General features: G+C 57.0%; 1 protein-coding gene across 6 annotated transcripts in view; it reads left to right on the plus strand.

The window, feature by feature from the left end:
- BRD1 (bromodomain containing 1) overlaps window positions 1–10,598 on the plus strand; it is a 49,520-nt gene extending 38,922 nt beyond the window's left edge. For 5 of the 6 annotated variants that reach the window (XM_017854094.1, XM_017854097.1, XM_017854096.1 and 2 more), the window contains 5 exons: window positions 6,235–6,370; window positions 6,873–7,000; window positions 7,878–7,987; window positions 8,173–8,327; window positions 9,504–10,598. In XM_017854094.1, coding sequence (XP_017709583.1) covers window positions 6,235–6,370; window positions 6,873–7,000; window positions 7,878–7,987; window positions 8,173–8,327; window positions 9,504–9,687 — 713 coding nt within the window. In that variant the 3' untranslated portion in view covers window positions 9,688–10,598. The remainder of the gene's footprint in view (window positions 1–6,234; window positions 6,371–6,872; window positions 7,001–7,877; window positions 7,988–8,172; window positions 8,328–9,503) is intronic. The other variant, XR_001881859.1, reaches the window with a different exon arrangement.
- The last annotated feature ends 219 nt before the right edge of the window (window positions 10,599–10,817 follow it).

The raw sequence follows: 10,817 nt of genomic DNA on the forward strand, positions 1-10,817 counted from the left end.
AGTTCGGCTGACGCTCCGCTTCCTGGGGGTTTCACGTCTGTCGGTGGCGGAGGTGTGGGGCTCTGTGCGTGGAGGCCCTGCTGGCCGGGGGCTGGGGTTTGGGGCGGCGTCCCCTCCACACTCGGCAGGGTGCTCGTGTGGTGGCTTCCACCAGGGGGCGCCACCCGACTGGCCCTGCCCCGGCTGTGCCCACCGTGGACAGAGTGCTGCCGGCTGGCGGCCACGTGCTCAGCAACCTCTCAGGCTCGCTCATCAGATGTCCCTTGTAGAAGAGCACGTGTCCCCTCCAGGCCACGGTCCTACACTGGAGTGGAGTGTTCTGCGGGATTCCCGTGGTGACAGTGGTGTAGAGCAGTCTCACTGCAGACCTTCAGTGAGCGTGGCCCGTGGTGGCTTTTGGGAATTATGGTGCCCTTTGATCCTGACCGAAGTGGAGATTTCTGCTCTCTCATTCCCGAGTGACAGTGGATTTCCGTGGAGGCCCGGTGAGTTCCTGAGCTCTCTCCTGAGCAGCTGGGAGCCTCAGCAGCATTAAGACTGGGCCCTCGGGAGCAGGAGGCATTCCACTGCTGCGGCCACGGTGCCCGGGGGAGGGCTGGGCGTGCTCTGAATGGTGCCAGTCCCACCATCCGCCCTCGCTTTGGGTTCACCGGAACCTTCTGGTGCTCCGCACATGGGCGATTTCTTGCTCCGAGCTGCAGTTCTTCTCAGTCTTAGGACAGGAATTACTCAGAACCCTCTGATGGTTTCCAAACATTCATCTGTGTGCTCTGAACTTGAAGGAGTGCTCTGGCATTTACCAGCACGCGCACGATTCTGAGTCAGGCTGAACAGGGTTGCTGGTCCGGAGGCGAAGCACTCACTGTGGGCCTCCCGCCGGCGTGCTGTGCAGAGGCCTTGTGCTTCCGCGATGGCCCAGCCCCAGAGGCTGGCCCTGGCTCGTGGCTTCCTTCCTCCGCGGCTGCGCGCTCACCAGCAGTGAACCGTCACCTGAAGCGGTGTTCCACTCGCCACCATTTCGGAGACCCCTGCCGCGAGTCTCCGTGTGCACGTGCTGGGGCGTGAGAGCGCGGAGGTGCCTTTGGTGTCCTTCGGCTGTTCAGGGAGGAGGCTGAGCTGTCCTGCCCTTTCATTCAGACTAAATGGCTTTTTCACTGTTTTCCAGGTTCTCACTTTAACCACTAATGTGCTGGGTAGTTCACTCTTTGGACCCTAATCATTTTCTCTTACCTCAACTTGGACTGGAGTTCTGCTAAGCTGCCGTTGTGGAACACACAAAGATCACTGCATCTTGCCTTTCACTTAATTCTTGCGGATCCCATTGGAATCATCAGCTCAAACATCCTCTAAACACAAACACAAACAGCAGCCCTGGAGGAACTCTCCCCCACCCCAGCCCACCCCCTCTGTAAGTCAGCCCGGCAGTGGGAATGGTGCTGGCGCCCGGTGCACGCCTGGAGCTGGTGGGATGTCGCGGCGCCTCAGCCTTCCCTCTGGATAGTCACAAAGGACGCAGAGGAGAGCCCGGCACCGGCTGGGAGCCTGCTGCAGCCGACGACACAGTGGACAGCATTCTGAGGCTGTCCTGAGCGTGTGGAGCCATCCCGTAGTGACCTTTGGTTCGCGTGCGGCGGCCATGCCCAGGCGCGTTGTGCTGTGTTGGTGCCGTGGGGTATGGAGGAACTTGGCTCGGCCCATCTGAGGATGTGGCATGGACAGTGCGTGCTCACTCACTTGCTAGCATCTTCTCTGTTTCTGGGTTTTCTACCTGATTTCCTTCTCCCCTTACTTCCCCTTCCACTGTTTTCTCCCCACAATCCCCAGTGGATTCCTGAGCAGTGCTGCTGTTTGTCTCTTGCTGGCCGCCACACTGAGTGTCCCTGCGGCCAACTGAGAAGTCCTGCTCGTTGGGTGGGGCATCCCTGGACCCCTGGGATCTTGTGCAGGCGTCTGGCCTGGGCCTCGGGTCTGTCTCTGACCATCCTGGCTGCATCGTCATGGAGCGGGTCCCGGCGAGATGGGCCTTGGGTCTGTCTCTGACTGTCCCCAGCTGCACTGTCATGGAGCAGGTCCCAGCAAGTCTTGTGCAGGTGTCTGGCCTGGGCTTTGGGTCTGTCTCTGACCGTCCCGGCTGTGTTATCACGGAGCGGGTCCCAGCAAGAGCAGAGTGCTGTTGGACACTTCTTCTGTGTGTGTTTTTACTGAGAGGTTGAAAAATGCACCAAAAATGCTCTCCTTTTAACGACGGTAAAAGTGAAACTGAAAACAGAAGATAATGGGCTCTCCCACCTCTGGGGCAGCGTGGATGCTGGAGCCTTTGCCACTGCATGGGGCCCTCAGGGCTCTGGTCTTCGGGGTGCAGGCTCAGCCCACCTGCTTCATATGGCCAAGCTTCCTATGAGCCAGAGAAGCTGAGGCGGCAGCTTGGGTGCTGGTGGCAGGGGTGGGCAGGGGCGGGCTTGTATCCTGGGCTGCGGGGATGTGTTCCCATGGCTCCCTGCCCTCAGGCGTCTCGGCAGCCACTGATCGGGGCCTGGTGTTCTTGCACCTGTGGCCTGGAGGATTCTTGGTGTCCATATGGGTTAGGGGCTGAGAACCTGAGGCTAGAGGAGACTATGGCCCATCAGTCAGACCTGCAGGCCTCCGCCTCTCCAGGTGGGCCCCGGGGCTTCTCTTCCCTGTGGGGAGGGGCGGTGTCCCAGCTGCCGTGGCCTGTAGTCTCTCAGAAGACCCTTTGGGGACCTCCCGGGACAGTTGCAGGTGTGCTGTGGATATACCTGGTGACAGGCAGGCTTCCAAGGACCACGCTTGACTGGGCTGTGGGACACCTTTGCGCCATCCCCTTTGTGCCATCTCCTTTGGGGGCAGAGAGGGACGTTTCTGTATTCAGTCTTTGGTCTCCTAGGAAGTCACTGGGAAGGCCCCTTGAGGGTGGGCGGACCCTGGCCACTGTGGGAATTTGTGCAGCTCCTGTGTTGAGGGGACAGTGGCTCTTTCCTGGCAGCCGCCGCCTCTTTTAATGTATTTTGCACAATCACCAGCTTTACTTTCAGCATTAAAAAAACACCTCGTGCTGAAAAAGTTGCTGAAAGTTGCCCCCTGCTGTATACACGATTTAGAGACTTGGGCCTGACGTCAGTGCCTGCAGTTTGCAAATGCCTCAGGGACCAGGCACCCATCTCTGCAGACCTCAGACCCTGGGTTCCCCACGTTGGGTCCCACCTCAAGGCTGGCCTGGGCTTCAGAATGTTCTGGGCTAAGGTCCTTGCAGGGGTGCCGAGGGTGCGCGTCATGGTGGACATCTCCCAGCTGGCCGGAAGAGCCTCACAGGGCGGGAGTTGGCAGGGCTGAGATGGAGAGATCTCAGAACCATAGCTGTCTTAGATTATTTTCTGGTAGCCCAGGTGGAGGCTGGGAGGGTCTGGGCAGCACAGGCCACCTCGAAGCTCCCCTGAGGTTCTGGGGACTCCAGGCAGTGGCCGCAGAGCCTCCCGGGCCGTGTCTGTGGCCTGGTCTGGCCTCTGGGGTGATCCTGCACTGCTGTAGCGCCCGAACTGCTTGTCAGGCCCTGCGGCCATCGCGCCCCCACCAGGCCTCTCGCTGGGTGGCGTCTTGGTTGGTCTGGGTTTGTCCGTGCTGCCCACGTCTTCCTGGACACTGTCACATTTTCACAGGTGACACACAGAACCTCTGTGTGTACTTGCGTCATATGTGCACTCACTGAATGCTTAGGAAAATTAAGAGGGGCGTTTTATCATTCTCCTCTTTCTGAGAATTAAGGACTTGCCTTGTGTTTTAATCCCCTGCCTGGCCCCACTCCATGCGGTGGTGCTCATGGAGCTGGGGCCTTCATGGCTAGTGAGTGGCCTGTGCATGGCCTGGCTGTGTTGGGGCTGCAGCTGCCAGCACAGCTGCGGGTGCTCCGGTGCTGGGGCCCTCAGGCTGGCGTCACTGGGCAGTCTTGTGAAGGCTGCACTGGTCCTCGTCTTCCCCCAGGTGGCCATTGCTCGGCCGAGCAGTAACTACTCAAAGCCTCTCCACCCAGGCCCTGGGCCGCGTCTGCTCAGCCTGGAGCAGGCTCACTCTGTACCTGGGGTCTGAAATGCGCTGGGGGCCTGGCTGTGGGGTGTGGGTCGCCAGGCTGGTGGCTGCTGTCTGGAGATGGCTCACACGCGTTGGCACACCCGTCCCTGGGGCTGTGGGCTGAACGCTGGCAGGGGTGCTGGGCTCCGTCCGTCCACTGCTGATGCAAGCTGGGTGGGCTTCCCCTGCCTTCACCCACTCAGGTGGGACTGGGGATGGAGTCCTTGCTCCTGAGGGGTCCTCGGGCCGGGACAGGACTTTTAACTCCCTCTTGAGACACCCTTCAGAGCCTGAGTGTGCAGGGTCTGAGCCGCTCTGTGATGAGTGTGGGGAGGATGTGGAGCCCTGGGGCAGCTCAGCATGTGGCTCAAGGCCTTCTACTGTAGGTTCTTGCATTTATTTGTTCCCTTGCCAAAAATGAGTATGACACCCCCACCTGGCCGTATTTCCTGCCTTAAAATGACCGAGGTTAAAATGAGACACACAGAGCTTCATTTGGAGCTCAGGGTACATTCCAGTCCAGCAGACACAGAGCGAGTGTCTGACTTGAGTCTGTGGAGGGCAGCAGGGCGCCCATCTAGTCTGCGCATTCCCTTCTGAGCTGTTCACCGAGGTTGATTTAGCCCCTCTGTTTCAGTCAGTTGTGCTCATTGAGAACAGACGGGAAGCGTTTGAAGCAAGTGGAAAACCCCGCAGTCCAGCCATTCCCTTTGAAACATGTCTCCCAGCCACTCAGGAGGCTGAGGCAGGAGGATCACTTGAGCCCCGGAGGTCGAGGTTGCAGTGAGCTGTGGAGTCCATTGCACTCCATCCTGGGTGACAGAGCAAGACATCGTTTCCAAAAAAAAATTCTACATTAATGCTCTATTTACAAATTTACACAGTTTCCTTTGGAAATAGATTTAAAAATTTTTAAGGATGAGGTAGGCAAGAAAATGGGGTTCTTTTTGGATAAAAAAATTCACACAGCTGAGTGCGGTGGCTCACACCTGTAATCCCAGCACTTTGGGAGGCTGAGACGGGCAGATCATGAGGTCAGGAGATGGAGGCCATCCTGGCTAACACGGTGAAACCCTGTCTCTACTAAAAATACAAAAAATTAGCCGGGCGTGGTGGGCGCCTATAGTCCCAGCTACTCGGGAGGTTGAGGCAGGAGAGTGGCGTGAACTCGGGAGGCAGAGGTTGCAGTGAGCTGAGATCGCGCCACTACACTCCAGCCTGGGCGACACAGTGAGACTCTGTCTCAAAAAAAAAAAAATTCACACACTGCTTCAGCTCTCACAGCCAGAGGCTGCCCTGGCCGGAGCATCATCCCCCTGTTGTGACTCCCGTGGGGACCTCGTTGGGGGGGAACCTAGGGCAGATGTGTTGTTTCCTGTTGACTGACATAAAGTCAGGCCTTTTTAGGGGGAAAATACTGAGATTTGCCTTATTTTTCAAATGTGGAGATGATGGAACTGTAAACTGTGTTTTGTGTGTAGTACGTGAATGCTAGTGATCGCGGCTTCATGGTGAGTGAGGCCGGACACACTCAGACACGGCGGCCCCAGAGTCTCTGTTTTAAAGTGTTTCGTCAGCATTTTTGACTTCATGTTAACACTTGTCTTTTGAACCAAGGTTTTTTTTTGACTTCATGTTAACACTTGTTTTTTGAACCAAGGTTTTTTCTTTTTAAAACCTGATTTCCTGTTCCCTGGAACTCTGCTCCTGTGAACACGATTTTGTGTCTTTGGTGACCCCTTCAGCCTGGTGAAGGGTCCGTCCAGATGCGGCGTGTGCCCACGTGGACAGGCCACCCCCGTGTTTGCACTCACAGGCTGCGCATCTGCTCCTGTGGCAGGCCCACGGCACCCTCTCTGCCTTCACGGAGCCTGTTTAAAGACCTGGCCTTGTCAAGAGGAGCATCTTCACGGTGCTCAGCAAACGACTGTGATCAGAGCTGACCGCAGTTTGTTACATTGATTTCATGTAACGAGTAACTTTGGTGTCTGCTTACTGTGAGGACTGGACTCTGGGAGTGACAAGGAAGATGCTGTCTTACCTGTCTGTGAAGCGTTCCTTGTGAGATGTGTTCCAAGTGTCACGTCGTTGAGTCTTGCTTGGGCACGCCCTCGTTGCGCTGAGCTCAGGGCTGGCCTGCCTGTGTTCCAGGTCTCACCAACGGCTTTGGGGGTACGAGGAGTGAACAGGAGCCAGGCGGCGGCCTGGGGAGGAAAGCCACACCCCGACGACGCTGCGCCTCCGAGTCCAGCATCTCCTCCAGCAACAGCCCGCTCTGCGACTCGAGGTGGGCTCCGCGGCCCCGCACTTCCTGCCACGCAGCCCCCGGCACCACCCGCCCTGCCTGGCCGTCTTGGAGACCAGGACATTCCAGCTCCCATCTTAGTGCCCTCTGAAAAATTCTGGCCCGGGATTCATGTGTGCTCTGCCCTTGTGGGTGGTTTCCCGTGCTGCGTGTTAATCTGCGTTGTAGAATTCAAGCAGAAGTAGGAAAAACACTCCGTGAAGTAGGAACACAATTTTAGAAACTGCAATTAAGTTTATACTTGATCTTTTCCTCCCAGAATCTGGCAGTGAGCACAGCCCTGTGAAGGCCACATTGGCCTCCTGAGTCCCCCCTGCCACAGGCTCACTCGCTCCAGACCTGTGCACCCACAGGCCTGCCTGGCTGTGGGGGTGTCAGGCAGGACGCATGGCCAGCTTGGTGGCGGGCAGCCCACGGGACGAAACCTGAGTGAGGCTGAAGCCAGGGGTGGGACACCTGACTCCCTCTGCTCTTCCTCCCGAAGCTTTAGTGCGCCCAAATGTGGGCGGGGCAAACCGGCTCTTGTGCGAAGGCACACGCTGGAGGACCGCAGTGAGCTGATCTCCTGCATCGAGAACGGGAACTACGCCAAGGCGGCCAGGATCGCAGCCGGTGAGTCACCCGGACCCGCCTCTCTGGCTCTCCACACCTCCCGGTTAGCGTCTTAGGGCTCGACTGCTGCGGACTGGACTCTGGCTCAGGGAGCACGGTGCCCTGTGTGGAGCCCCACCCTGGCCAACCTCCTGGGGAGGGGTTCATCACACACCGAGGGGCTCCGGGCTGCAGCCCTGCTGGGGTGCCTGTGGAGGTGGCACCTCCTCCATCCTGCCTTCGTTTCCCTGTGGAACGTCCAGCTCTGTGTGGCTCCTGGCTGCTGGGCACTGTCAAGGCTGTCTGGGGTTGTTTAGGTTCAGTGGTCATTTGTGGCTGCACAGGGGACTGACTGCAGGGTGGGTGCCCCCAACTTCAGGCCCCTGGGAGAGGGGGAGGCCCTGGGGTTTGGGGTTGGCACGGCCCTCACTGTGGAAGGCAGCCATGCTGTGAGGGAGCATCAGGACGGAGACACCCCCCCCCCGGTGGGAGGGACAGCAGGGAGCTGGTCTGGTGGAGGGGGAGCCAGGACTTTGGTTTTGGATTTGGGGTGTCAGCTGCATAAATGAGGCAGGAGCACGCTGGGAGCCCCGTCCTTGGGGCAAGGAGGGCTCAGAAGGGACTGTGCTGGGCACCTGGAGTCAGAGCCTTCCAGCACGGAGGGCAGGAGATTCTCTGGGTCCGTGGGAGGCTGGTGGGCCCCCAGGTGGGCTGCAGGGACGGCGGGGGATGCAGGGGCCTGGACTCCACAAGAGAGGCAGTGGTGCTGCCGGGGATGGGTGAGAAAGGCCTAGGAACTGGGCTGTGCTCCGGAGACCCCAGCCTGTTGCTGTGTACCTTTTGTGGGGGGGCAGGGCATGCCCCCTCTGTCCTGCTGACGCCGTGCCTCTGTCCGCAGAAGTTGGCCAGAACAGCATGTGGATCTCCACTGATGCTGCCGCCTCAGTGCTGGAGCCCCTGAAGGTGGTGTGGGCCAAGTGCAGCGGCTACCCCTCCTACCCGGCCCTGGTGAGGACGGCTCTCATGGTGCCCAGGGCCCCAGCACCTGCGGGTCCCGAGGAGGCTCATAGCTGAGGGGCGGGGGTGGTCCAAGGAGGCTCACTGCTGCGGGGGGGTGGGGGTGGTGCAGTGACAGGTGCAGTCGTCAATGGGTGTGAGCCTCACAGTGACCTCAGTGGGTCCTTCTTGTGCAGATCATTGACCCCAAGATGCCGCGTGTGCCTGGCCACCACAATGGCGTCACCATCCCGGCCCCACCCCTAGACGTGCTGAAGATTGGGGAGCACATGCAGACCAAGTCCGACGAGAAGCTGTTCCTCGTTCTCTTTTTTGATAATAAGAGAAGTTGGTGAGTCAAGAGGCCTTAGACTTCGGGGATCGGCTGGGGTGGTTGTGTGGGGGCCATGGGCTTGGTGACCTGAGTGTCCCTGTGGTGAGCAGCCTCTTTATCTGCTGGGCCCTGGCACAGCTAAAGTCAGAGGTAGGTGCTCTGCTGTTTGCCTGGTGGAGAAGGGCACTGCCCAGCACCCCCACTGGGACTGTGGGATGGGCACTGAGCACAGGGTCTGTCTCTGTCTGATGGCTTCCTTTCCCTCTCGCCTGAGCCCCATTGGCCCGGGCTATCTCTTCTCTATTCCTTACCCGTGTCCACTGTAGTGTTGGGAGTCCCATTGCTGGGCTCTTGGACCCCTGTGCTGCAGGACACGGCCCCCGCCCGGGCCTGGCCTCTGGCCCTGTGCTTAGAGCCTTCCGTCCCGGCGTCACCCAGCTCTGCTCAGACGTCCACACCATCACAGGAGGCTCCCCCTGTGCCCTGGCCTGCTTTTTCGCACAATGCCTGGGACTCTGATGTGCCAGGGTTCAGACCCCAAGACCCTTCTGTGTAGGACACGCTAGCAGCACATGCCTCTGGGAGGAGATGTAGCCCCAGCTGTGCCCTGCGCACGTGGCCCAGGCAGGTGCTTCCTGGTTCCCCGTGGAGCTGGCTGCTCTGGGGACCTGGCGCAGAGGCTCGGGGCCACCTGCGTGTGGTGTGTGTGCCTGGAGCGTGGCTGGCAGCACGGGCATCCCTCCCGTCTTTCTCCTCATCGCCCGACCTCTGCCTCTCTGGCCACATGGCCATTGCTCCTTGTCAGGCCCTGAGCGAGGCCCACACCTTGTCCATCCAAGGGCCCCTTTGATGGGGTCTCCCCAGCCACCGGCCCCTGCTCCAGGGCCCACCCTGGCTCTGGGCTTCGTGTGTGCATGTCTTGTCACTCAGCAGGCACTGGGAAACGTTTTGGAGGTGGAGGAGGAGGTGATGGTTTTTATGCCTTACTCAGCTCCCCATATCCCCAGGCCGGGGAGGGAGGGAGGGATGCACCCCTGGCCTCGGGCCTGTCCCTACACAGGGCCCAGCTGTCTTGGTAGTGCTGAGCAGGGTCCCTTTCTATCAGAGGGCAGTGGGTGTGTGAGATGATTACATGGAGCATGTTGAAGCACCAGGTGCAAGCAATGATTTCCCCATGTTTTTCCTTTTAAAAAGGCAGTGGCTTCCTAAGTCCAAAATGGTTCCCCTTGGTATTGACGAAACTATAGACAAGTTAAAGATGATGGAAGGGAGGAACTCCAGCATCCGGAAGGCCGTGCGGATCGCTTTTGACCGCGCTATGAACCACCTGAGCCGCGTCCACGGGGAGCCGACCAGCGACCTCAGTGACATTGACTGACGGCCCGGCTGCCAGCGCGGGTCTTGTCCATAGTGTTGATAAGCTGTACATGTTTGTATATTGTTCAGAACTTAACTTATTCTGATTTTTAGTTGTAGCTCTTTAATTCTTTTTCCCCAGGGAGGGGGGAGTTTTATTTCCAAGTTTTCTAGGAACCCATCTCCGTCTGGGCGCTGTGAGTGGGGTGGGCGCGTCCGGGCAGCACAGTGCGTCTGTCACACGACCCCGGGCCGTGCTGCTGGCGTCACTTTCTTTGACATGTAGCTTTTTCTTAAAGACTTTTGAATGTTTAATAATTTTGTAAATCATCCTCTTTACACAGAGTACCACTTATTTAATAAGACGGGATGTAAATTTACAATGACAAATGTGTATTTTAAGAGAGAAAAGGACATTATTTTGAATGGTACTTTGTGGAAAGGGGGAGAATAAAGTTGTGCTGTGTACATCACTTGCAGATCACCAAAAACACCCCGCGCCCGTCGTCCCGCCCGCCTCAACCCGCAGGTGTGCCTCCCAGCGGATTATTTATTGTAGAAAGTGTATTCATTTGCTTTATAATGAAAAATACATTTGCAAAGGTATATTGATATGCATTTTTATACAGGCACATAAAATTCAACTCGGCTTGGGAGCAGAATGCATTGCATTGTATAAATGACTCTGGCCTGTGTGTACTTTGATTTTATAACTTGTAATCTTTTGTTTACAATGAGGGGCTTTCTGTAACTTGTTTTAATTTAGAACACTTTGGTAGCAATAGAAACTTTGGATACATTTTGTATGGTACATGTGATGTATATAGAATTAGTACTTTATTTTATTTTAAGAGGTAAAGCATTATGTTGGGGAAAGTAGGGTGGGTTTCCAAATTTGCATTTTTTATATTAAAAATAAAGTCAAGATTTGGACGGTGTGGCCATTTTATTCCTACAGCCCTAGACGGCTGGGTGAGCCCCGAGGACAGGTGGGGTGCTGACTGCAAGGGGCGGAGACACGCCTTTATCTTAAAAATTGTCATGGGATGGCATTATTTATTATTTCACCTGATCATATTTTAAAATTTTAATTACATAAAAGTTTTAAATGCTTTTTAAGCCTACACCGTTTGTAACATCTCCATAGAAACT

Source organism: Rhinopithecus bieti, unplaced genomic scaffold (genome assembly GCF_001698545.2).
Source record: "Rhinopithecus bieti isolate Rb0 unplaced genomic scaffold, ASM169854v2 scaffold_38181, whole genome shotgun sequence".
In the NCBI taxonomy this organism is placed as follows: Eukaryota; Metazoa; Chordata; class Mammalia; order Primates; family Cercopithecidae; genus Rhinopithecus; species Rhinopithecus bieti.